Source organism: Lithobates pipiens, unplaced genomic scaffold, assembly GCF_037356315.1.
Source record: "Lithobates pipiens isolate NorthernLeopardFrog02 unplaced genomic scaffold, aLitPip1_a1.2 Scaffold_30, whole genome shotgun sequence".
NCBI lineage: Eukaryota > Metazoa > Chordata > Amphibia > Anura > Ranidae > Lithobates > Lithobates pipiens.
Genome location: NW_027507791.1, coordinates 33,930,316 through 33,954,440, shown reverse-complemented (window position 1 = coordinate 33,954,440; position 24,125 = coordinate 33,930,316). Strand labels below are relative to the sequence as shown.

General features: G+C 45.6%; 2 protein-coding genes and 1 long non-coding RNA gene across 3 annotated transcripts in view; all 3 read left to right on the top strand.

The window, feature by feature from the left end:
• LOC143942156 (uncharacterized) overlaps positions 1-24,125 on the top strand; it is a 1,285,630-nt gene that overhangs the window by 659,970 nt on the left and 601,535 nt on the right. The gene's annotated exons all lie outside the window — the stretch shown is intronic.
• LOC143942628 (protein NYNRIN-like) lies at positions 8,750-10,902 on the top strand. Its single transcript, XM_077463988.1, has one exon. The coding sequence runs from the start codon at positions 9,250-9,252 to the stop codon at positions 10,900-10,902; it is 1,653 nt and encodes a 550-aa protein (XP_077320114.1). The 5' UTR covers positions 8,750-9,249.
• On the top strand, positions 19,587-22,040 carry LOC143942627 (uncharacterized). The gene is made up of 2 exons (XR_013264810.1): positions 19,587-20,959; positions 21,177-22,040. It is a non-coding gene; the product is annotated as an uncharacterized LOC143942627 (long non-coding RNA).

The following is a 24,125-nucleotide window of genomic DNA, read 5'->3' as shown; positions in this document are numbered from 1 at the left end:
TCTTTGGTACTCACCAAGCTTCATTGCTGTCTCAAACAATTGCTTGAGAGTCCTGCATGGTGAGTACATTTATTTTATTGAAAAGACGCCAATTGAGTGTGGTCTTGGTTTTGTTGAAAAGGTTCAACAAATGTTTGTTTTAATTTAAATGGTCTATCCACTAAATACATAACATAGCTTTAAGAAAGTAGTTTGTTCGTTTTTACGGTGGAATTTCACAAGCAGTAATATTCTCATTGTTGTCAGTTAAAGTACAGAGCTGTGGAAGTCTTGTTGCTGAATACTGAAGCTAATCTTTGAGAAAGATTATTAGTAGTGTATTAGTGTGAAATAAGGTGCACTGAGCATAGTATAATAGACCTTCCAAAAGTTTTTGTTGTTGTTTTTTTTTTTGTATTACTGAATTGAGTTACAAATACTAGTGTAAACACGGCTGCGTTTACCTTACTATTGTCAGCATATAGATCCTTGGGGGCTTACAGTAAACATTCTCAAAGCTCTTGGTTCTATTGTCCCCTGGGTCAATTGTTGTATTGAAGGCTCAATGTTATGGTGAGTATAATTAGTGTTTCCCCACTAATATAAAAGGGGTTTATTGTGAGCTGAAATATTGTTTTATTTTTACTGTATTTTCTGCATTTTTATTTGAGTCTGTTTATGTTTTTTTTATTATTTTTAAGGTGTTTTCCTTCCCTCTTTCTATACGGTAATCTCAAAGTGGCTGTATAGTACAGGGGAACAGTTAACATAATTTAGCTTACAAATTTTGCATTGTATAGATTGGTAATGGCTGCCATGTCCGGTCTAGAAAGTTTTGTAGCAACGTATACTCGTAAACATAAGAACAATGAATTTGCCTGTGATGCCAAGTTAAAAGCATCTCCTTGGACTTATGTCCAGGAGTTATTTGAGAAACAAGCTAAAACAACCAAAAAAAATCAGCATAAAAGTCTAGCCTTAGCAGGCATGTATGCAGCTTGCATGGCTATGAATACTAAAATGCAGAAATTAGAAGATATAGTCTATAATAAAAATATTACAATTTCTGAGAAGGAAAAAGAGAATACAGCTTTACAGAACCAGGTACAAACATTAACTACCCTTAATCAATTAGTTAATGCCTCACAGGAGGCAAATGTTAAAAGTGTAAATTTGGCCCAGAAAGAAGTGGTACAATATAAAAGCATGCTAACTAAAGTTGAGACTGAGCTGGACCACATAACTACTGCATACAAAGTAGTCCAAAATCAGTTACATGAAGCTAAGAAAGGAACATTTATAGATCACACACACTGCACGCAAACCGAGTCACAGTTGCTACAAACAATTTCTATCCTTAACCACTACAGATCCGCGCTATTGCCAAATGACGGCATTAGCGCGGACCTACATTTCCGGGACTACGTCTATTGACGTGGTCCCGGTTACGAGCGGCCTGCGCGCCCCCTGAGGGGCGCGCGCGGCGCGCTCTGTGATCGGCGAGTCCGTGAGACTCGCCTGATCACCGATCCGTGTAAGGGGTCGATCCCGACCCCTTATCACGTGATCAGCTGTCAGCCAATGACAGCTGATCATGTGATAGAACGGAGTCGGTAATCGGCTATTATTCCTCCTCGCGCTGACAGCGCGAGGAGAGAAAAAAAAAGCCGATCGCCAGCGGCCGTGATCGGAACATCAGTCCCGATCACGGCCATCAATACAAGGGACCACCTGCCACCTGCCTGTGCCCACCTGCCTCCCGCAGTGCCATCCTGAAATAAAATAAAAGCAAAAGTAAGTGCCCCCCGTCAGTGCCCCCCGTCAGTGCCCATAGTGCCCACAGTGCCACCCACAGTGCCACCCACAGTGCCACCCCACAGTGCCACCCCACAGTGCCACCCAATCTGCCTCAAAGGTGCTGCACCCCAGTGCCGCCCATCAGTGCCCAGCAGTGCCGCCCATCTGTGCCCAGCAGTGCCGCCCATCAGTGCCCAGCAGTGCCACCTATCAGAGCCACCTATCAGTGCCACCTATCAGTGCCCATCAGTCCCATCTATCTGTGGTACCTATCAGTGCCCATCCGTGCCACCCATCCGTGCCACTTATCCGTGCCACCCATCCGTGCCATCTTATCTGTGCCCATCTTTGCCCATCAGTGCCGCCTTATCTGTGCCCATCGGTGCCGCCTTATCTGTGCCTATTAGTGCCGCCTTAACTATGCCTATCAGTGCCCACCGGTGCAGCCTATCAGTGCCCACCAATGCAGCCCATCAGTGCCCACCAATGCAGCCCATCAGTGCCCACCAATGCAGCCTATCAGTGCCGCCTAATCAGCGCACTTCAATGAAGGAGAAAAATGACCCGTTTGCAAAATTTTATAACAAACTATTAAAACATGATTTTTTTTTTTTTTTTTTTTGCATCTTTTTTTGTTTGTTTAGCAAAAAATAAAACTCCGAGCTGTAACTAAATACCACCAAAAGAAAGCTTTATTTGTGGGAAAAAAATGATAAAAATTTCATTTGGGTACAGTGTTGTATGACCGCGTAATTGTCACTCAAAGTGCATCAGCGCTGAAAGCTGAAAATTGGTCTGGGACTGAGGGGGGTTTAAGTGCCCAGTAAGCAAGTGGTTAAAGGACAGGCGGCTGTGGCCAACAGATGCGAACAAGGTAATGCTACGGCACCTACTTGTGCCTATGAAATTGGGGACACAGAGGAATATGAAGAGTATTGGGGAGAGGAAGATATGGGTTCCGATTCCACATTTCCTGTGGCGATGGGAGAAATCGCAGAGCCACAGGAAAATCGAGAATGCACCATTGTCATAGACCCACCAGACAACGGGGACCAGCTATCTACAAATGAGGAGCATGACAAGTTCCCCATCATGGGTAGGACCCAGATTTCCTCCTCTACTGAAGGAAATCAAACATTTTTGGGCTTTGATAGTGAAGGAAATGAGGTGATTTCCAATGTATATCCAATTCAACCTGTAAAAACCCTTATGAGTGTAGCGGATTTCATTGGCAAAATTAAAACGAATGAACACATTACTTCACATGCAACCAATGTACAACAGAGGTGTGAGCTCTTAGGTGTGCGAAATCCTAGTGACCAAGTTAAGGTGTTACAATTAACCCTTGACGCCCACACCTGGAATGCACTCCCAGATCAAATTAAGGAAGACAAAGGGAGCTACAAAGTAACCGTGGCCGAATTGCAAAAAGTCATAAACCCCTCAGCTATAGGTTTGATGGTGGCCTATCAAATCAAACAAAGTAATGAGGAAAACCCTTTAGTTTATGCCAATAGATTGTGGGCAGCATATAACACTAACAATGGTAAAACCACTAGAGAGGACATGGAATATAAGAACCTACTGATACACAATGCCCATCCCGCTATTCGAATAAAATGTGAGCATTTGATAGATCCTAGAAAACATAGCTACGAGGAGGTGATTGGATTAATACATAGATCATTCCATGCCATCCAAGCCTATAAACAGCACAGGCTTAAGGAAAGAGAAGAGAAACAGCTGTTTAGGAAGGTGGCTGCAGTACAATGCAGGACTACCACCGTAGAAGGCCCCCATGCCCCAGGAGAAGCCAATCCTCCATACAACCCTAACTGGGACAAAAGTTTACAAGGGAGGGGGAGGGGATATAGGGGGAAATCAGGTTATAGAGGCAGAGGAAGAGAAAACTCTCATAGCCACCCATCACAGGGCAAGCATGTCAGTGACACAGAAAGAGCTCCTACTTATGCAGAGTTGTGACAACAATTACAGGCCTTTCAAGTAGGCCCTGGAAAGGAAGTACAGGTAGCTTCCCAGACAGAGGCTGACCGTCATCAATGGTGACAACTACAAGGCCCCAAAATCTTAGCACCTATTTCTCTGGATAGGTGTGGGCGCCCTGTAGTGTCAGCGTTGATTAGGGGCCGTCAATGTACCATGTTAATCGACACAGGGGCGGCGATATCAATTATGCATGACAAAGATCCCTTAAACTCAACACTATCTTCAGGAAAGCCACTGAATCTCCAGAGCTTTGCTGGACATAATGTTGAGTCTGCCTTGTCCAAGCCCCTAACAATCCAAATTGGTGAGTTAACCCTAAAACAGACATTAGCATTAATGTGTTTGCCAAATGAAACCAGCCTGCTGGGTTCAGACTTCTTAATTCCCAATGGATGTATGTTGGATCTGACCAACCTGTTACTACTGCAAGGGGTTCCAACTGATCAGAATAGCACCATTGTGATACCTGATTCTCACACAATTGCAGCCATCAAACGCAATGATTTAAAATATGACATACTGGAGATCATTACAGATCACCCAGAACATCAGCTGCTGCAGCCTGTGATAGAAAGACATCAGGGATCCTTTGCAAAACACAAACATGACTGTGGAAAGGTAAATACGGTAATACACATCAGTGGGCCAGACCCAGTTCCGCAGAAACAATACCCCTTTCCAAAGGAAGCTATCAGCTACATACAGGAAACCATAGAGTCACTGCTTGACCAAAAGGTCATCAGACCATGTGTATCAACAACAAATGCGCCAATATGGCCGATTCGCAAAAGTACTGACAATTCGTGGAGATTAACAATCGATTACCGCAAATTGAACAGTATTACAAACAATTGCGCCCCCACCGTTGCATCTGTCCCAGATGTTTTGAGCATGTTAAATCCCAAACACAAATATTTCACAGTGCTGGACATATCAAACGTTTTTTGGTCATTACCGTTGTCAGAAGAATGTCAATACAAATTTGCATTCACATTTCTGGGAAAACAGTATACTTTCAATTCTGTCCCTCAAGGATTTCATAACTCTCCTACGTTATTTCATGCAACCATGAGAGATATTTTAATAGATTTTTCTTCTCCAAAGAATCTTTTCCAGTACGTGGACGATTTGTTGCTAGCCACATGCGACAAAGAAGAGCATTTGCGGCTATTGGAGGAACTTCTGCAGATCCTAGGAAAGGCGGGACTGAAGTGTAATCCCATTAAGGCACAATTGTTGAAGGAATCTGTGTCTTTTCTTGGGATTACAGTGACAGCAAACGGACGTAAGATAGCAACTGAAAAGGTAAAAGCCATTCTACAATTACCGCTGCCAGTGAGCATCCCGACTCTGAGATCTTTTTTAGGATTGGTAAATTATTCACGGGCTTTCATCCCTGAATTTGCACAAAAATCTGCACCACTGTATGATTTGTTGAAAACGGATACCCAATGGCAATGGACTGAGCAACACACCAAGGCAGTGCAGGAGCTTAAAGAAGCTTTAGCGCAAGCGCCAGCATTAGCCAACCCAGAGTACCAACTGCCCTTTCACATTGAGACTGCCATATCAGAGACAGCCATGTCAGCTGTTCTGTCACAGGAAATCCATGGGCAACAGAGACCCATTTCATATGCGTCTAAATTATTATCTCCTGTGGAAATGAAGTACTCTCTATGTGAAAAACACCTCCTAGTTACGTTTTGGGCAGTGAAATACTTCACATACATCATAGGACTTAACCCAGTCATCCTACACACAACTCACACTCCCACTAAATTTTTACTCACAGACCGAATGAAGGATGGCAATGTATCCAATGCCAGATTGGCCCATTGGGCTTTGTTGCTTCAAGACAGAGACATTAACCACTTGCCGACCGCCGCACGATGATATACGTCGGCAGAATGGCACGGGCAGGCATATGGGCGTATATATAAGTCCCTGCCTGCCCGCGGGTGGGGGGCCCGATCGGGCCCCCCCCGGTGCCTGCGGCGGTCGGCATTCGTTCGAGAGCGATCCGGGATGAGGGGGCGGCCATTCATTCATGGCCACCCCCTCGCGATCGCTCTCGACGAATGGAAATCCTTCGTGACATCACTTCCTCTCCTGTAATGTAAACACAGGAGAGGAAGTGATGTATTCTCTCCTCCGTGTCGGTATTTTTCGTTCCGGCACCGAGGAGAGAGGTTCGGTGAGTTGCACCAACACACCACACATACAGTAGAACATGCCAGGCACACTCACACCCCCCCTTTACCCCCCGATCACCCCCCCAATTACCCCTGCCCCCAGTCACAGTGACACCAATTCCTTTTTTTTTTTTTTTTTTTGCATTGGTGTCATTTGTGACTGTAATAACTGTTAGGGCAGTTAGGGTTAGCCCCCTTTAGTTCTAATGTGCCCCCCTAACCCCCCCAATAAAGGTTTAACCCCGTGATCACCCCCCGTCGCCAGTGTCACTAAGGCTGGGTTCACATTGCAGCGGTTTATGAGAACGGATGTGATTCGCACCGCACTGCAGTGCAAATCACATCCGATCTCTGTGCGATTCGAGTTCAGCCATACAGATAGTATGGCTGAATTCCCGCCGCACCCGCCGCAAATTCGCACGGGACCCTTTTTTTGGTCCGCAGCAGAATCGGATCGCATGGGTGTTCACACCATGCGATCCAAGTTTGCAGATCGCACTGCGATATGCGAACTGATCTGGGGGTGTCATTAACATTTCACTGACACTCCCAGCAGTTCGCATAGGGCAGTGTGAACTGCCGCCGGGAGGCATGCGATGCGGGAACCCACCGCGGATTTGTGGCGTTCCTGCATCGCTCCAGTGTGAACCCAGCCTAATAAGCGATCGTTTTTCTGATTGCTGTATTAGTGTCACAGGTGACGCTAGTTAGGCAGGTAGGTATTTAGGTTCGCCGCAGCTTTTTATAGCGCCAGGGACCCCCATATACTACCGCATAAAGCCCCCTGATTGCCCCCTAGTTAACCCTTTCACCAGTGATCACCATATAACGGTTACAGGTGACGCTGGTTGGTTAGTTATTTTTTTATAGTTTCAGGGCACCCGGTATTTATTACCTAATAAAGGTTTAACCCCCTGATCACCCGGCGGGTGTCATTTGTGACTGTAATAACTGTTAGGGCAGTTAGGGTTAGCCCCCTTTAGTTCTAAGGTACCCCCCTAACCCCCCCAATAAAGGTTTAACCCCATGATCACCCCCCGTCGCCAGTGTCACTAAGGCTGGGTTCACATTGCAGCGGTTTATGAGAACGGATGTGATTCGCACCGCACTGCAGTGCAAATCACATCCGATCTCTGTGCGATTCGAGTTCAGCCATACAGATAGTATGGCTGAATTCGTGTCGCACCCGCCGCACCCGCCGCAAACTCGCACGGGACCCTTTTTTTGGTCCGCAGCAGAATCGGATCGCATGGGTGTTCACACCATGCGATCCGAGTTTGCAGATCGCACTGCGATATGCGAACTGATCTGGGGGTGTCATTAACATTTCACTGACACTCCCAGCAGTTCGCATAGGGCAGTGTGAACTGCCGCCGGGAGGCATGCGATGCGGGAACCCGCCGCGGATTTGTGGCGTTCCTGCATCGCTCCAGTGTGAACCCAGCCTAATAAGCGATCATTTTTCTGATTGCTGTATTAGTGTCACAGGTGACGCTAGTTAGGCAGGTAGGTATTTAGGTTCGCCGCAGCTTTTTATAGCGCCAGGGACCCCCATATACTACCGCATAAAGCCCCCTGATTGCCCCCTAGTTAACCCTTTCACCAGTGATCACCATATAACGGTTACAGGTGCCGCTGGTTGGTTAGTTATTTTTTTATAGTTTCAGGGCACCCGCCATTTATTACCTAGTCTCACTAGTGTACCCCTAAATTTAGGGGTGTCTACTTTCCAAAATGAGGTCATTTGGGGGGGGGTTTGTGCCATCTTGGCATTTTATGGCCTTCAAAACTGTAACGCCCTTAGAAAGCCTGAAGGCGGTGCTTGGTTTTCGGGGCCCCGTACGCGGCTAGGCTCCCAAAAAGTCCCACATATGTGGTATCCCCATACTCAGGAGAAGCAGCAGAATTTATTTTGGGGTGTCATTTCACATATGCCCATGGCATGCGTGAGCAATACATCATTTAGTGACAACTTTGTGAAAAAAATAAATAAAAAAAAAGTTTGTAATTTTCCCGCAACTTGTGGCAAAATATAAAATATTCCATGGACTCAACATGCCTCTCAGCAAATAGCTTGGGGTGTCTACTTTCTAAAATGGGGTCATTTGTGGGGGTTTTGTGCCATCTTGGCATTTTATGGCCTTCAAAACTGTAATAGGTAGTGAGGAGTGAAGTCAAATATTTACGTCCTTAGAAAACCTGAAGGCGGTTCTTGGCTTTCGGGGCCCCGTACGTGGCTAGGCTCCCAAAAAATCCCACACGTGTGGTATCCCCGTACTCAGGAGAAGCAGCAGAATTTATTTTGGGGTGTCATTTCACATATGCCCATAGCATGTGTGAGCAATATATCATTTAGTGACAACTTTGTGTAAAAAAAAAAAAAATATATATTTTTTTGTCATTATTCAATCGCTTGAGGCAAAAAAATAAAATATTCGATGGGCTCAACATGCCTCTTATCAATTTCCTTAGGGGGTCTACTTTCCAAAATGGGGTCATTTGGGGGGTTTTGTACTGCCCTGCCATTTTAGCACCTCAAGAAATGAGATAGGCAGTCGTAAACTAAAAGCTGCGTAAATTCCAGAAAACGTACCTTAGTTTGTAGATGTGACAACTTTTGCGCAAACCAATAAATATACAGTTATTGACTTTTTTTTTACCAAAGACATGTGGCTGAATACATTTTGGCCTAAATGTATGACTAAAATTGAATTTATTGGATTTTTCTAATAACAAAAAGTAGAAAATATCATTTTTTTTCAAAATTTGCGGTCTTTTTCCATTTATATCGCAAAAAATAAAAATCGCAGAGGCAATCAAATACCATCAAAAGAAAGCTCTATTTGTGGGAAGAAAAGGACGCAAATTTTGTTTGGGTACAACATTGCATGACCGCGCAATTACCAGTTAAAGCAGCGCAGTGCCAAATTGTAAAAAGACCTCTGGTCATTTACCAGCAAAATGGTCCGGTCTGAAAGTGGTTAAAGTTCAACACACAAATAATCCGTCCACTAGAGCCCATGGCCTCCTTTACCAGGGAGTACCACATGAATGTGATATCACCCCACAATCAGCGGCACAACAATTCTTTAGACCTTTGTCAGTAAAGGAAACAGTCCCCGAAAACACAGGCCAAATTTTCACAGATGGATCATGTTTTTACGTGGAGGGTTCTCCATGTGCAGGATTTGGAATATACTTTATCAATCCACAAGCAAAGACCCAAACATCAATCTTTCGGTCATGTAAAGTCAAATCAGCACAATTTGCGGAAATGGCTGCAATCGCTCATGCCCTAGAACTGATGAAAGGGGACCAAGAAATTGTTTTATACTCAGATTCTGCGTGGGTCTGTAATGCCCTTACAGAATTTCTGCCCTTCTGGCACACCCACCAGTACATGTCCTCAGATGGGTCTCCACTTAAACATGCATCCATGTTGAAATATATTGTATCATTGGTGCAAAAGTTGCCAGTCAAACCATGGGTGTGCAAAGTTAAAGGTCATTCAGGTACTGCCCCATACTGGGAACAAAATGAGGCGGCGGATTGCTTAGCCAAACAAGGAGCACAGGGAGGGGAGATCTGGGAAATTCCGTCGAATTTACCGGACCTAGTCTTGTGCCCCAGTGTTTGCGCCCTCACAAAATCCTGCATAGTAGTTCCGGATATTTCAGACATACAATGCCAGGATGACAACATTAAGGAAATAATGCAAAAACTGCAAAATGAGACTGGAGAACTCTCTGAGGGGAATACCTTGGCAAAATATATAAAACACCTCACATTATCAGAAGATAAAAAGGTATTGTTACATCATGGAGATGAAGTAACTTGGGTGGTTCCTGAAAAATACCAAAATGAAATGATTTACATAGTGCATGACCTGCCTACTGGGGGTCATCAAGGGTCAGAGAAAACAGGTGAGCGGCTCAAGAACATAGGTTGGTGGCCTTCCATGATGACAGATGTGAAGCAGTATTGTGACAATTGTATTGTCTGTGCACAGGTTAACCCCGCACCAAGGAAGATCAATGCCCCTTTACGAATTAGACTGAAAGAAGGGCCATGGAATGCCTTACAAATGGATTACATGGGACCCTTGCCAGTCACTTCTAGAAACAACAGATTCATCTTCGTAGTCACAGATTTATTTTCTAAATGGGCAGAGATCTTCCCAACCAAAAGTAACACTGCACAAAATACGGCTAAGATTTTAGTGGAACAGGTGTTCATTAGATGGGGGCTCCCAGGATCAATAGAGTCAGATCAGGGGACCCATTTTACTGGAAAGGTGGTAAAAACCTGCCTACAGATGTTAGGGGTGGAGCAAAAATTTCACATTCCATATCACCCAGAATCTTCAGGTCAGGTTGAAAGAGCCAATCGGCAGATTAAGACAATGCTAAAAAAATTTGTACACATCAATGGTAAGAACTGGGATAATCTGCTGCCATTACTGGCCATGGCCATCCGAGCAACCCCCTCATATGCTACCCGGCTGACACCCTTTGAAGTGCTGACAGGTAGACAGATGAGACTCCCTGAACATCTCTGGCTAGAGATGCATACACCTACCATAGACAGACTTTCAATGGACCAATACCTCCTTAAACTCCAAAAAGCGGTAAAAGAGATCCATGTATTTGCCGCAGCACAAATGGGTAAAAGTCAAAAGAAAGCCAAGGCGTATTTTGACAAAGGGGTTCGAGAATGCACTTGGGCCATAGGAGACCGAGTTATGTTCTTGGAACTATGTCCCCTGGATCACAGTCTAAGTCAAAAATGGAGAGGTCCATTTTCTATTATTGATAAATTAAGTCCTTCTGTATATGAAATCAGAATAGAGGCGGGCATAAAGACACAAGATAAATGGGTTCATGCGAACCAACTGAAACAGTTCCATGGAGCCAAAGAAATCAACTAAAATGTGCAGCTTTCTTTCCTTTTAGAGCCATGAAGTCGATGTGGATCGTTATCCTGCTCCAGCTGATCACCACTACCAAGGAAGAGGAGACTGGACCACTCATCAGCGTGATCGTTGACAAGAATCCTGTCTACTGCCTAGAGGGGGAATCCATTTTATTACCTGTGGCCATTGTAGGGACTGTGGGGAAGCAAGTATATTGGTGGAGTCCCATTGATAATCATCTCGTCTGGGGTAACGGCATCACAGGGAATATCACTGACTACCGGGATAGAGTCATGAGTTTTCAGAATGGATCCTTGTTGATTCAAGAGACACGGTTGAGTGATGCCGGAGAGTGGAAATATTATTTTGTTATCTCCATCCCCTTGTCCAGCAACACACAGGCATCCACTCTTCAGTACGTCCCAGGAAAAGTCACCTTGCACGTGTCCCCAAAGACTAACACCCCTGCTCCTACAATTTTGCCCATAAATACAGCTGCAATCCCCTACTATGAACCAACATCCTTGGAATGCCCATCACTGCAAGAGGGACCACCTAGTGGCCTAACGGCAACATCAATCCCTGGAATTCTGTTCAATAACGTTAAGTTCATTCATGTACCCGTGGTACTTAATTTGTCCCAGTGGAACATGGCTGAATTCGGCTCATGTGCCCGGACAAATGTGTCTCTGTTTTACTCCTCCTTGCTGGTAGATTTGATTGCCTCCCATGCAAGCCGAACTCAGGACCCATTTGCAGAACCAAACCTCACTCCCCATAGGGGCATTTTCAGATCCAGAAAGTTAAAGGGGTTGGACAGCATACTTGGGTCCATTCCAGGACTTTTTGGATCTGGCATGTCAATTTGGAACCGAGCCGATTTGTCAGCGATTCGCAGGCATATCGGAAATTTTGAACAAAAAGAGGGTCGGCAAGTGCTGAAACCAGTTCTGCAGGGTGTTGAGGGGCTTGCAGAGGAGGAAAGGTTTACGGTGTATAACATGAAAGATATTGCCCAGTTGTTTGAAAAGACACAACAGAAAATCAACGAAATCATAAACATAAATAATCAGAAAGCTAGAGAGGATGGTATGGGGAAAGAGGTAATATGCACTGCGTATGGAAATTTTGTTTTAACCAAGGTCACTAATATCATCCGAGATATCCAAGCAGGTAAAATCCCTGATATATTAAGAGATACCGACCTTACCCAATGGTATTGTACTCACACTAATAATAGTGGTGGAATGAATGTACATTCTGGAGACAAGTGCAAACCTCTGCCAGTTTCCACAATTCGAAATATAGGGATAGTAACACCACACCCAAATAGAGGGACATTTGCTTGCAAGAAGAGCCCGTCCCTGTGCGCCTACCGAGACCTAATGTATGTTTCCTTCACCATGTCGCTGCCAGTGTTCCATCCACAAGATGACTACTTTAACACGATGGCGTCCATACACTCCCTCGGGTACCTCGAAAACGACGTGTACAAGGAAAGGTTGCACCTCCCCGAAATGCTCATTCAAGTTCAAGGGCGATGGAAAGCACCACACACTGCCTGCTGCACTGTCAAAGACAATAGGTACTTATGCCGTTGTGATGTGTTTGAAATTGACACTCCAGTCTGTGGTCTAAGCAATGACCCGGATCCCACCGCCAAAGTAGCGAGGGACCCCCAACTGGAAAGTCCACGCCACCCACCTCAAGAAACCAGCACAAGTGAGATGGAAGCTAACTGCCCAGTGAAGCTGTCAAAATGGAGAACACCTAGCACAAAGGTCACCTACCACATGGATGGACTGTATTGTGTCGTTACCAATCACCAGACATTTCTCTATGGGGGTCAGTCGTGTCCCATACCCTATCCAAATTTTTGCTTCATTCCACACGAGTACACTATTATTGGGCAAACTGTAGTAACCCCCATACCAGTGTTAACAGAAGACTATATCATTGAGAGTCCCCCTGATGTTCCAGATCCTATAACCTATCTACCCCATTTTGACATAAAAATTGATACTCTGTCAGTAAACCTTCACAATCTGCTCGCAAGGAAGGATACCCATATAATTCAAATTAGTAATGATATGGAGAAAACAGGGAAAAGGTTGAATGAACTTTTACATGATGGGGATTTCAGTTTGGTCACCACCAGGACCTGGGTGGAAATGGGAATAAAAGGTCTTCTCATATTGCAGTGTGGGGTACTGTTATTTATGACGGGCATGGTGATATATCTCGGCCGACTTCTAAGATGGCAGAGGGAGAAACTGAACTCACTAATGGAGATTAGACATAAACAATTACTCACTTAAGTGTGGCGTCGTTTCATTGAACTCAACTTGCCACAAGGGGTCATCTGTTGCCTTATGAGGAGTTTATGAGTAATCTCCATTAGCAACTGGGAATATTTGTATTATAGATGTATATATTAGGATAATAAATAAAGAAGTAGTTTTAGCTTAACCTGCCCAGATGGTTTGAGTTACAGGAACAGACGTCTGGTCAGCGTATATAATTCAATTAAAAATACCTTTGTCTTACAGGTATGCTAAGTGTGGGTGTGAGGAAGATGTCCTGCTGTTTACCTAATGTAATAGTCAAAACCCACAAACAGATACCATTTGGGTGTGTAGTCGGTACGGAGCCGAATTCATTTGCTAGATAAAGGCTTGTGTATTCTTCCGTGCTAATCAGCCATTTATCCATTCCAAAGGGTGGTTGATGTGCTTAAAATATTTCTTTGATCTGTTCAGGAATGGACAATTTACCCCGGCTAGGACTATGCATAGTTAAGTGTCCTATTCAAGAGCAAACCTCCTCTTTAATTAAGTGGGCTTCAGACTAATCATCACTAACCAATTAAACCCAAAAGAGGAGGTGGTATTGAGGGGAAATTAAGTTATGAGAAAATGGACCAATCTGGCACGAAATACGCCCAGGGGAGGAGGGGGCTAACCAATCAGTGTGGTCCTATGCAAGTCAATGAGAGATGGCCCTTCTTAAGGGGACCCCAAACCCAGGATAATGGCAGATGAGAACTGACCAGAGCTATGGACCAATATTAGGTAAAATTATCAGATCATCTCCCAGCACTTACAAGGTATACCTGCTTGTCATATGTCCTGTTTTGTATTGTAATGAATGTATTGTACTCTTGTTGTATTTTAACCTAATATTTTACTCCCTCACTTAGACTATAGATATTTTCTGTGTATTAGATAGACCTGTAACGTACTCTAATAAATGGTGTTATGTTAAACCTTCCTTTCCTTTGTCAATAAGAATTCTCTTTTCAACCCATATCATATCTTCTGATTAATAAATCAGAAATATAGATTTTGAAGGTTAACAGGGGAAAAAAAATCAGCCGGAGCCCACACACAGGTGGACCAGAGTCCGCCAGATAGTTTGATCGTGTGTACGCGGCATTAGTATCAAAGTCAATAATAAAGAACTCTCTTACTTTGACGAAATCCAGAGAATAGCCATTCACAGCTGGGTGGTCACTCACGTTGGACAGTCCCTCTCTCACAAGGCCAAGCAACCAACAAGGTGCTTAACTTAGGAACAAGTCTCTGCCACACACGTTGTTGTAGAACATGTAGGAAACTAGAATTTGTAGAACATTCATGTGGTACCAGTATCTTTCAGGCGGTTTGGCGATACCCACGAGATTGGATTCACTTAGGTCCCTCAACCTCACCAGGCCTTCTTCTGAAGAGTCCTCCCCTGGATAGCTACGAAGTTGCTGGGTCTGTCCACAACCAGAGACGGCACCGGACCACCCCAGAATCCTTTCCTTAGTTTCCTTGTCTCGGGCTAGCCAGCCCCGAGGCATAAAGTCTGGTGGATCTGCACCCCAGGCCATAGCCTTCCTGGGGGCTGGTCAGGAAGACCAGGACCATGGAGTCAGAACATATTTCTGGACCGGAACCCCGAACCACGTGACATCAGCATCTTAAGTACCCTCTCCCAGAAAGCACAGCAAGAGTGACACTCCCACTGGGCGGGCTCCGAGAGAAAGTAACTTTAAAGCACCCAACCAGACTGTGTTTCCATGCCTGCCAGAAGAGACAGTGCCCCCTATGGCCAGGCTGAACACCCTGCAGTCCAGTCAGACTGATGCTGAGGTCAAAATTTTGAATAATTATACCCAAACCAAACTGCAGTTCAGGTGTAAAATTACATTTCAAAACATATAGTGAGTGCTCTTCAGGAGCCGGCGCTACATATATATAATAATAATATCACTGCATAATAGCTGCTTCTCCATTTTGAATTCCTTTAACTAGTTGCCGACCGCCGGCCGTCAAATGACGGCCAGGCAGCGCAGCTATTGTGGCGGGAGGCCGTCATATGACGGCCTCCCGTTTAAACAGGGAATGCGCGCGATCGTGCGCGCGCATCCCTGTTTCTTCGGTGGTGGCGTGTCACGGAGACACCGCTCGCCACCAAAGGGGGTGAGCACCCATTTCGTTATGGCTGTTTACCACGTGATCGGCCGTGATGAAGTCACGGCCGATCACAGATGGTAACACCCCGAACGTGCACGGCGCATGCGCGCGATCGCGAGCGCGCTGCACGTGCACGTCGGTGGCGGCGTGTTCCCCGGGAACACTGCTCGTCACTGACACTGGTAAACAGCCATTGGCCGGCTGTTTACCCACGTGATCGGCTGTGATCCTTTCACAGCTGATCACTCAAATGTAAACAAACCGCGGTAACGGGATGTTACCGGGTTCTCCTCCTCACACACCGATCGTGTGTGAGGAGGAGATTGCGGTAACATCTCGTTACCGCATACAGTGTACACCTAACATACTGATTGCCCCCCCCAATAAAGAGGACCTGTCACCACCCCTCATAGTACCTGTCAATCACAGTCCATCAGAGTACCTGTCCCGGCCCATCAGAGTACCCGAGTACCCGTCCCGGCCCATCAGAGTACGAGTACCCGTCCCGGCCCATCAGAGTACGAGTACCCGTCCCGGCCCATCAGAGTACCCGAGTACCTGTCCCGGCCCATCAGAGTACCCGAGTACCTGTCCTGGCCCATCAGAGTACACGAGTACCTGTCACGGCACATCAGAGTACCCGAGTACCTGTCACGGCACATCAGAGTACCCGAGTACCTGTCACGGCACATCAGAGTACCCGAGTACCTGTCACTGCACATCAGAGTACCCAAGTACCTGTCACGGCACATCAGGGTACCCGAGTACCTGTCACGGCACATCAGAGTACCCGAGTACCTGTCCCGGCCCATCAGGGTACCCGAGTACCTGTCCCGGCCCATCAGAGTACCCGAGTACCTGTCCCGGCCCATCAGAGTACCCGAGTACCTGTCATGGCACATCAGAGTACCCGAGTACCTGTCACTGCACATCAGAGTACCCGAGTACCTGTCACGGCACATCAGGGTACCCGAGTACCTGTCACGGCACATCAGGGTACCCGAGTACCTGTCACGGCACATCAGGGTACCCGAGTACCTGTCACGGCACATCAGGGTACCCGAGTACCTGTCACGGCCCATCAGGGTACCCGAGTACCTGTCACAGTCCATTAGAGTACCCGAGTACCTGTCACAGTCCATTAGAGTACCAAGTACCTGTCACAGTCCATCAGGGTACCCGAGTACCTGTCACAGCCCATCTGAGTACCCGAGTACCTGTCACAGTCCATCAGGGTACCCGAGTACCTGTCACAGTCCATTAGAGTACTGAGTACCTGTCACAGTCCATTAGAGTACCGAGTACCTGTCACAGTCCATTAGAGTACCGAGTACCTGTCACAGTCCATTAGAGTACCGAGTACCTGTCACAGTCCATTAGAGTACCGAGTACCTGTCACAGTCCATCAGGGTACCCGAGTACCTGTCACAGTCCATCAGGGTACCCGAGTACCTGTCACAGTCCATCAGGGTACCCGAGTACCTGTCACAGTCCATCAGGGTACCCGAGTACCTGTCACAGTCCATCAGGGTACCCGAGTACCTGTCACAGTCCATCTGAGTACCCGAGTACCTGTTCCAGGCCATCTGTGTACCAGAGTACCTGTCACAGTCCATCTGAGTACCCGAGTACCTGTCACAGTCCATATGAGTACCTGTCACCGCCCTTCAGAGTACCCAAATACCAGTCACCAAACCATCAGAGTACGTGTCACCAGGCCATCAGAGTACCTGAGTACTTGTCACCAGGCCATCAGAGTACCTGAGTACTTGTCACCAGGCCATCAGAGTACCCGAGTACCTGTCACCAGGCCATCAGAGTACCCGAGTACCTGTCACCAGGCCATCAGAGTACCCGAGTACTTGTCACCAGGCCATCAGAGTACCCGAGTACCTGTCACCAGGCCATCAGAGTACCCGAGTACCTGTCACCAGACCATCGGAGTACGCGAGTACCTGTCACCAGGCCATCGGAGTACCCGAGTACCTGTCACCAGGCCATCGGAGTACCCGAGTACCTGTCACCAGGCCATCAGAGTACCCGAGTACCTGTCACTAGGCCATCAGAGTACCCGAGTACTTGTCACCAGGCCATCAGAGTACCCGAGTACCTGTCACCAGGCCATCAGAGTACCTGAGTACCTATCACCAGGCCATCAGAGTACCTGAGTACCTGTCACCAGGCCATCAGAGTACCCGAGTACCTGTCACCAGGCCATCAGAGTACCCGAGTACCTGTCACCAGGCCATCAGAGTACCCGAGTACCTGTCACCAGGCCATCAGAGTACCCGAGTACCTGTCACCAGGCCATCAGAGTACCCGAGTACCTATCTCCAGCCCATCAGAGTACCCGAGTACCTATTTGCAGCCCATGTCTCATAGAATATACGTTGGGGTGTTTGCTTTTCAAAATGGGGTCATTTTGTGGGTAATTGCACTGTCCTGGTGGTCCAGGACCTTCAAAAGTGTGATGGGTAGGAATGAAATAAGATGTGTCATTTATGCTCCTAAAACGCCTGAATGTACTACTTCAATGTTCAGCCTCCCTATGTGGCCAGGCTGTGTAAAAGTCGGCACAGTGGTGTAGTGGATAGCACGTTCACCTAGCAGTAAGAAGGGTCGCTGGTTTGAATCCCAACGACGACACTACCTGCCTGGAGTTTGCATGTTCTCCCTGTGCCTGTGTGGGTTTCCTCCGGGTACTCCGGTTTCCTCCCACACTCCAAAGACATGCTGGTAGGTTAATTGGATCCTGTCTAAATTGTCCCTAGTATGTATGAATGTGAGTTAGGGACCTTAGATTGTAAGCTCCTTGAGGGTAGGGACCGATGTGAATGTACAATGTATATGTAAAGCGCTGCGTAAATTGACGGCGCTATATAAGTACCTGAAATAAATAAATAAATAAATAAATGTTCGGCCTCTCTATGTGGCCAGGCTGTGTAAAAGTCACACACATGTGGTATTGCTTGGTTCTTACTTGGGAGGAGTAGCAGAATGTATTTTGGGGTGTAATTTTTGCTATATACATGCTATGTGTTAGAAATATCTTATAAATTGACAATTTTGTGTAAAAAAAAATGCGTTTTAATTTTTTTCCACATATTCCAAAAACTTCTGGAAAAAAATTAACCATTCAAAAGACTCATTATGCCTCACAGATTATACGTTGGGGTGTCTGCTTTCCAAAATGGGGTCATTTTATGGGAAATTCCATTGTCCTGGTACTCCAGGGCCTTCAAAAGTGTAATAGGTGGTTGAGAAATGAGATGCGTCATTTTTGCTCATAGAACGTCTGAAGGTACTACATCAATGTTGGTGCTCTGTATGTGTCCAGGCTGTGTAAAAGTCTCACACATGTGGTATCGCCGTACTCGGGAAGAGTAGCAGAATGTATTTTGGGATGTAATTTTTGCTATATACATGCTATGTGTTAGAAATATCTTATAAATTGACAATTTTGTGTAAAAAAAAATGCGTTTAAATTTTTTTCCACATATTCCAAAAACTTCTGGAAAAAAATTAACCATTCAAAAGACTCATTATGCCTCACAGATTATACGTTGGGGTGTCTGCTTTCCAAAATGGGGTCATTTTATGGGAAATTCCATTGTCCTGGTACTCCAGGGACTTCAAAAGTGTAATAGGTGGTTGAGAAATGAGATGCGTCATTTTTGCTCGTAGAACGTCTGAAGGTACTACATCAATGTTGGGCCTCTGTATGTGGCCAGGCTGTGTAAAAGTCTCACACATGTGGTATTGCCGTACTCGGAAAGAGTAGCGGAATGTATTTTGGGGTGTAATTTGTTGTATGCATATGCTGTGTGTGAGAAATAACCTGATAATATGACAATTTAGTAAAAAAAATAAAAAAATCTTCATTTTGCAAAGAATTGTGGGAAAAAATGACAACTTAAAAAAACTCACCATGCTACTTACTTAATACCTTGGGATGTCTACTTTGTAAAAAGGGATCATTTGGGGGGTATTTGTACTTTCCTGACTTGTTAGTGTCTCAAGAAATGAGATACACCTGATGTACTGAAGGCCTGATCAGATGTGATCAATTTTCAGCGATTGGCACCATAGTTTATAGACTCTATAACTTTCACAAAGACCAAATAATATATACTAATGTGGGTTATTTTTACCAAAGATATGTAGCAGTATAAATTTTGGCCAAAATTTATGAAGAAAAATTACTAATTAGCAATAATTTATGACAGAAACTAAGAAAAAGGCATTTTTTTCACAAAATGTACGTTTTATTTTATTTATAGCACAAAAAATAAAAAACCCACTAGTGATTAAATACCACTAAAAGAAAGCTCTATTTGTGTGGAAAAAAGGACGCAAGTTTCATATGGATACAGTGTTGGATGACTGAGTAATTGTCATTCAAACTGTGAGAGCGCTGAAAGCTGAAAATTGGTCTGGTCAGGAAGGGGGTGTAACTGCACTGTACTGAGGTGGTTAAAATATAGAATGTCACTCAGTCCTTTAGAAAATTAAATCCCAATCCCTGCTGTGTATGTAATGATGAATACATAGACTGATGATATACAGTAAGATTATCAGAAACCTCCATCCCATCCCCCATTGGGGTCCCCCCAGCACTCTTCAAGGGCTCCTCTGTCCCCTGATTTGGGGGCTCCCAGGCTGATGGATCTTCTGATGAGTCCTCCTGTATTGTCCTCCTCCAGACACAGCTTCATACAAACCCCCTTCTCATCTCTCCTGCAGGGAGAGTATAACAGGCGTGATATTCTGCATATGCAGAGATTTTACTGTTGTGGGTTCAGTAAAAAAAAAAAACTATTCTACTTCCACTAGCATTGCCTCACTAGTATATACTGTATATATTTGAGAGGATATCATCTGTGACAACTCTACAAGACCCATGGTCCTACCTAAGGGTGGTGATCACCTCCCCTTTTCTCTGGTTTTAATCACCGGAGATCCTCGTGTCCTCATTGTTGCTTCACACTCGGATTTCTCTCTCTGGAGCTTTAATTTGTGAGAGGTTACTCGGTGATCCGGCTACCATACCTATCTCTAATTATTCTACTCTGCTACCTATAGCTTTTTACATCTGTTTTATCCTGTATTCAAATATCCTCCCCATTTTGAATTTTCTATCTTGGGAAGGCCAGCTAACACACAGGCAGTAGCCAACCTGCACATGCTCAGTTGTGTCTTTTATGCTGAAAATAAAAAAAATTTTGAGCACCGAGCATGTCATTGGCATAGCGCCAATCAGCGCTGGCCGGATCGCGGGTGAGGGTATACTGATACAGAGGAAGTTTCATCAGAGGAGAGTGAAATCTCTTCCTACATGAACACTTTGGAATCGCTGGGACCCAGCAGTCTACCACGATATACAGACAGAAAAAAAAAGTATATAATCAGCAGTATTTGGATATAAAAAGAAGATTTAGAAGCTGTGTGCACTGTGGGAGGTGATTTGTTTTTATATTGCTGGGTTTAGTAAAGCTTTAAGTGTAGGTAAATTGTCAGGCTTGGTTGACAACCAAGGCTGTGTTGTTTTGGTTTATCTGGGTCAGGCGAGCGACTCAGGGAGGATGGTATGACTCACAGGAAACATCTTTAAAGTGGAAGTAAACCCATCGATTTAAACAGTTAAAAAAAAGGCATGCCGGGAATGCTAACTGCACAATGGCTGTGCTCTCAGCCAAACTATCAAACCATCCAATGGCTGGTGTCATAACAAATCACATGTGCAGCACCATAGCAGTTGAAGATTAAACAGAGACAAAGATGGCAGCTTCCTTGGCTGAAAACGATAGGGGAGTTTACTTCCACTTTAAGACCTTCCCCTATTTCTAGAAACTAGTGGAAGATTCTAGAAGAATGGGAGTGGAGGGGAGAAGGAGCTGTTTGGAGTATCCATGAGGGCCCTGACCAATCCCCAGTAGATGGGTTGGTGGGAGGCAGGCCCCCTCAAATACTCTGGGTCAGCCCAGCTGGGGTGGTGTGGAGTTCGAGTGGAAGATGGAGATGTAGTGTTAGGCTGTCGGTGGCCCCGGAGGGGTGCCCCCTAGTTTGGGTGGTGACCTTGAGCCTTGGCATAGATGCGTAAGGAACCTCCTTTATGGTGCATGAGGGTGCAACGGGCACGGGGGCAAGTAAAAGACAGCAGAACACTGCCAAGCAAATCTCCAGGAAAGAAGACAGCCATATGGGCTGGTGAGTGTTGCAGCTGAGAGGCGTACCTGAGAGGAGTGGGTGAGAGGAGTCTGGGATGTATGCAGAGTCAGTCTGGGAAGACTGTAAAGTTTTAGCCAGGAGGGCTGGTGAAAGGGGTAGCTGCAACCAGGTGGGCTGGCAGTGCCTGAAGAGGTGGTACTGGGATCACTAGCCACAGGAGGAGGACAGCTGGGTACTAGGACTTTTTGCTACACTACCAGAGGGGCCCGCGGTCTCCGCCCATAAAAAGGGGGGTTGCTACAGATCTAACTGAGCCTTTGTTAGATCATCCAAATGGTGCCAGCTGGTCCTGGGAGTTGTAGTTCTACAAGCAAGATTGTTCTGGAGGTGGAAGGAGAAGAGTGTGTACAGGCTGTATATAGTTGTGTCCCTGAAGAGTTTTGCTACTACCTTGATGAAGTGGGCATCCCAGAAATACCCTCAACCCATCCAAATTCAATACTCCTAATAAAATACAAAAACAAAGCTGCAAGGACTGATTCTTGTCTCCAGTGTGTGTGGAAGATTCTGTGTGTCAGGCCGTGCAGGGTGGGAGATACCTTTACTCATCAGTGGCTCCTGCGGGGGGGGGTAGCACTATATATAGGTGTAGCGCCGGCTCCTGAAGAGCATGCTTTATGTGTTTTTCAAATTTAAGGTTACACCTGAACTGCAGTTTGGTTTGGGTACAATTGTCTAAATTTGGACCTCAGCATCAGTCTGACTGGACTATGGGATGTTCGGCCTGGCCACAGGGGGCACTGTCTCTTCTGGCAGGCATAGAACTATGCTGGTTGGGTGTTTAAGTTACTCTCTCTCTGAGCCCGCCCAGTGGGAGTGGCGCTCTTGCTGTGCTTTCTGGGAGAGGGTACTTAAGAAATGCGGATGTCACATGGTTCAGGGTTCCAGTCTAGAAGGATGTGCTGACTTCATGGTCCTGGTCCTCCTGAACAGCCCCCAGGAAGGCCTGGGGTGCAGATCCACCCGATTTTGATGTCTTGGGGCTGGCTAGCCCGAGGCAAGGAAACTAAAGGAGGATTCTGAGGTGTTTGGGTGCCATCTCCGTTTTTGGGAGAGATCCAGTCACGTGGTTCGGGGGTTCCGGTCCAGAAGTATGTTCTGACTCCATGGTCCTGGTCCTCCTGACCAGCCCCCAGGAAGGCTATGGCCTGGGGTGCGGATCCACCCAACTTTATGTCTTGGGGCTGGCTGGCCTGAGACAAGGAAACTAAGGAAAGGATTCTGAGGTGGTCCGGTGCCATCTCCGGTTGTGGAGAGGCCCAGCAACTTCACGCTATCCAGGGGAGGAGTCTTCAGAAGAAGGCCACGTACAAGTTGGTTTTTTAGTAAGAGCCTGGAGGAGCTGAAGTACCCAAGAGAATCCGATCTCGTGGATATCGCCAAGCTGGCTGAAAGATCCAGGTATCCCACGAGTGTTCTACAAGTTTAGTTTTCCTACGTGTTCTACAACAACGTCTGTGGCAGAGACTTGCTCCTGATTTAAGCACCTTGTTGGTCGCTAGGCCTTGTGAGAGGGACTGTCCAACCTGAGTGATCATCCAGTTGTGATTGGCTATTCTCTGGATGCAGTCAAAGTAAGAAAGTTCTTCAATATTGACTTTGACACTGAGAATACCTGAACTCCCTTTCCATCCAATTTAAGAGACTGTTCATTGTCTACTTTTTTGCAAATAAAATCCCTTTAAGTGGATCTGTCGTCAGTCTCTCAAGTTACTGGGCCAACTACCACGGGACACCCCTAGACCTGAAGTGAGAAGAAAAAGAAGGTAACGGTAAGCCCAATATAACCAGCAGCTCCTTCAGGGGGTTAGTGCTACATAGGGGTGTTGCCCGGGATATCCCACAAACTCGTTGTTTGCCGGCGGCCTGCGATTGCGGCAAGGAGAACCAAAACAGGGAGACATTTCCCTGCTCTGCCTAGCAACATGACAGGGATCTACTGCTCCCTGTCATTGGGAGCAGTGATCTCTGTCATGTAGCAAGCCCATCCTCCTACAGTTTGAACACATCCAGGGAATACACTTAACCCCTTGATCTCCCCCTAGTGTTTAACCCCTTCCTGCCAGTGACAGTTATACAGTAATCAGTGCATTTTTATAGCACTGATCACTGTATAAATGCCAATGGTCCCAAAAGTGTGTGTGTGTGTGTGTGTGTATGTATATATATATATATATATATATATATATATATAATCTGTCCGCCATAATGTTGCAAGCCCGCTAAAAATCACAGCTCGCTGCTATTACTAGTAAAAAAAGGCAAACAAAATGCCATTAATCTATCCCATATTTTGTAAATGCTATAACTTTTGCGCAAACCAATAAATATACGCTTATTGTGATTTTTTTACCAAAAATATATAGAAGAATACGTATCTGCCTAAACTGAGGAAGGAATTTTTTTGTTTGTTTTTTTAAATTTGGTGATATTATAGCAAAGGAGTAAAAAATAGTGGGTTTTTTTTTCAAAATTGTCGTTTTTTTTTGTTTATAGCGCAAAAAATAAAAAACGCAGAGGTGATCAAATACCACCAAAATAAAGCTCTAT

What these genes read in the sequence shown, in the direction of transcription:
- LOC143942628 (XM_077463988.1), top strand. Translation starts at nt 9,250, where the DNA reads ATGGCTGCAATCGCTCATGCCCTAGAACTGATGAAAGGGGACCAAGAA.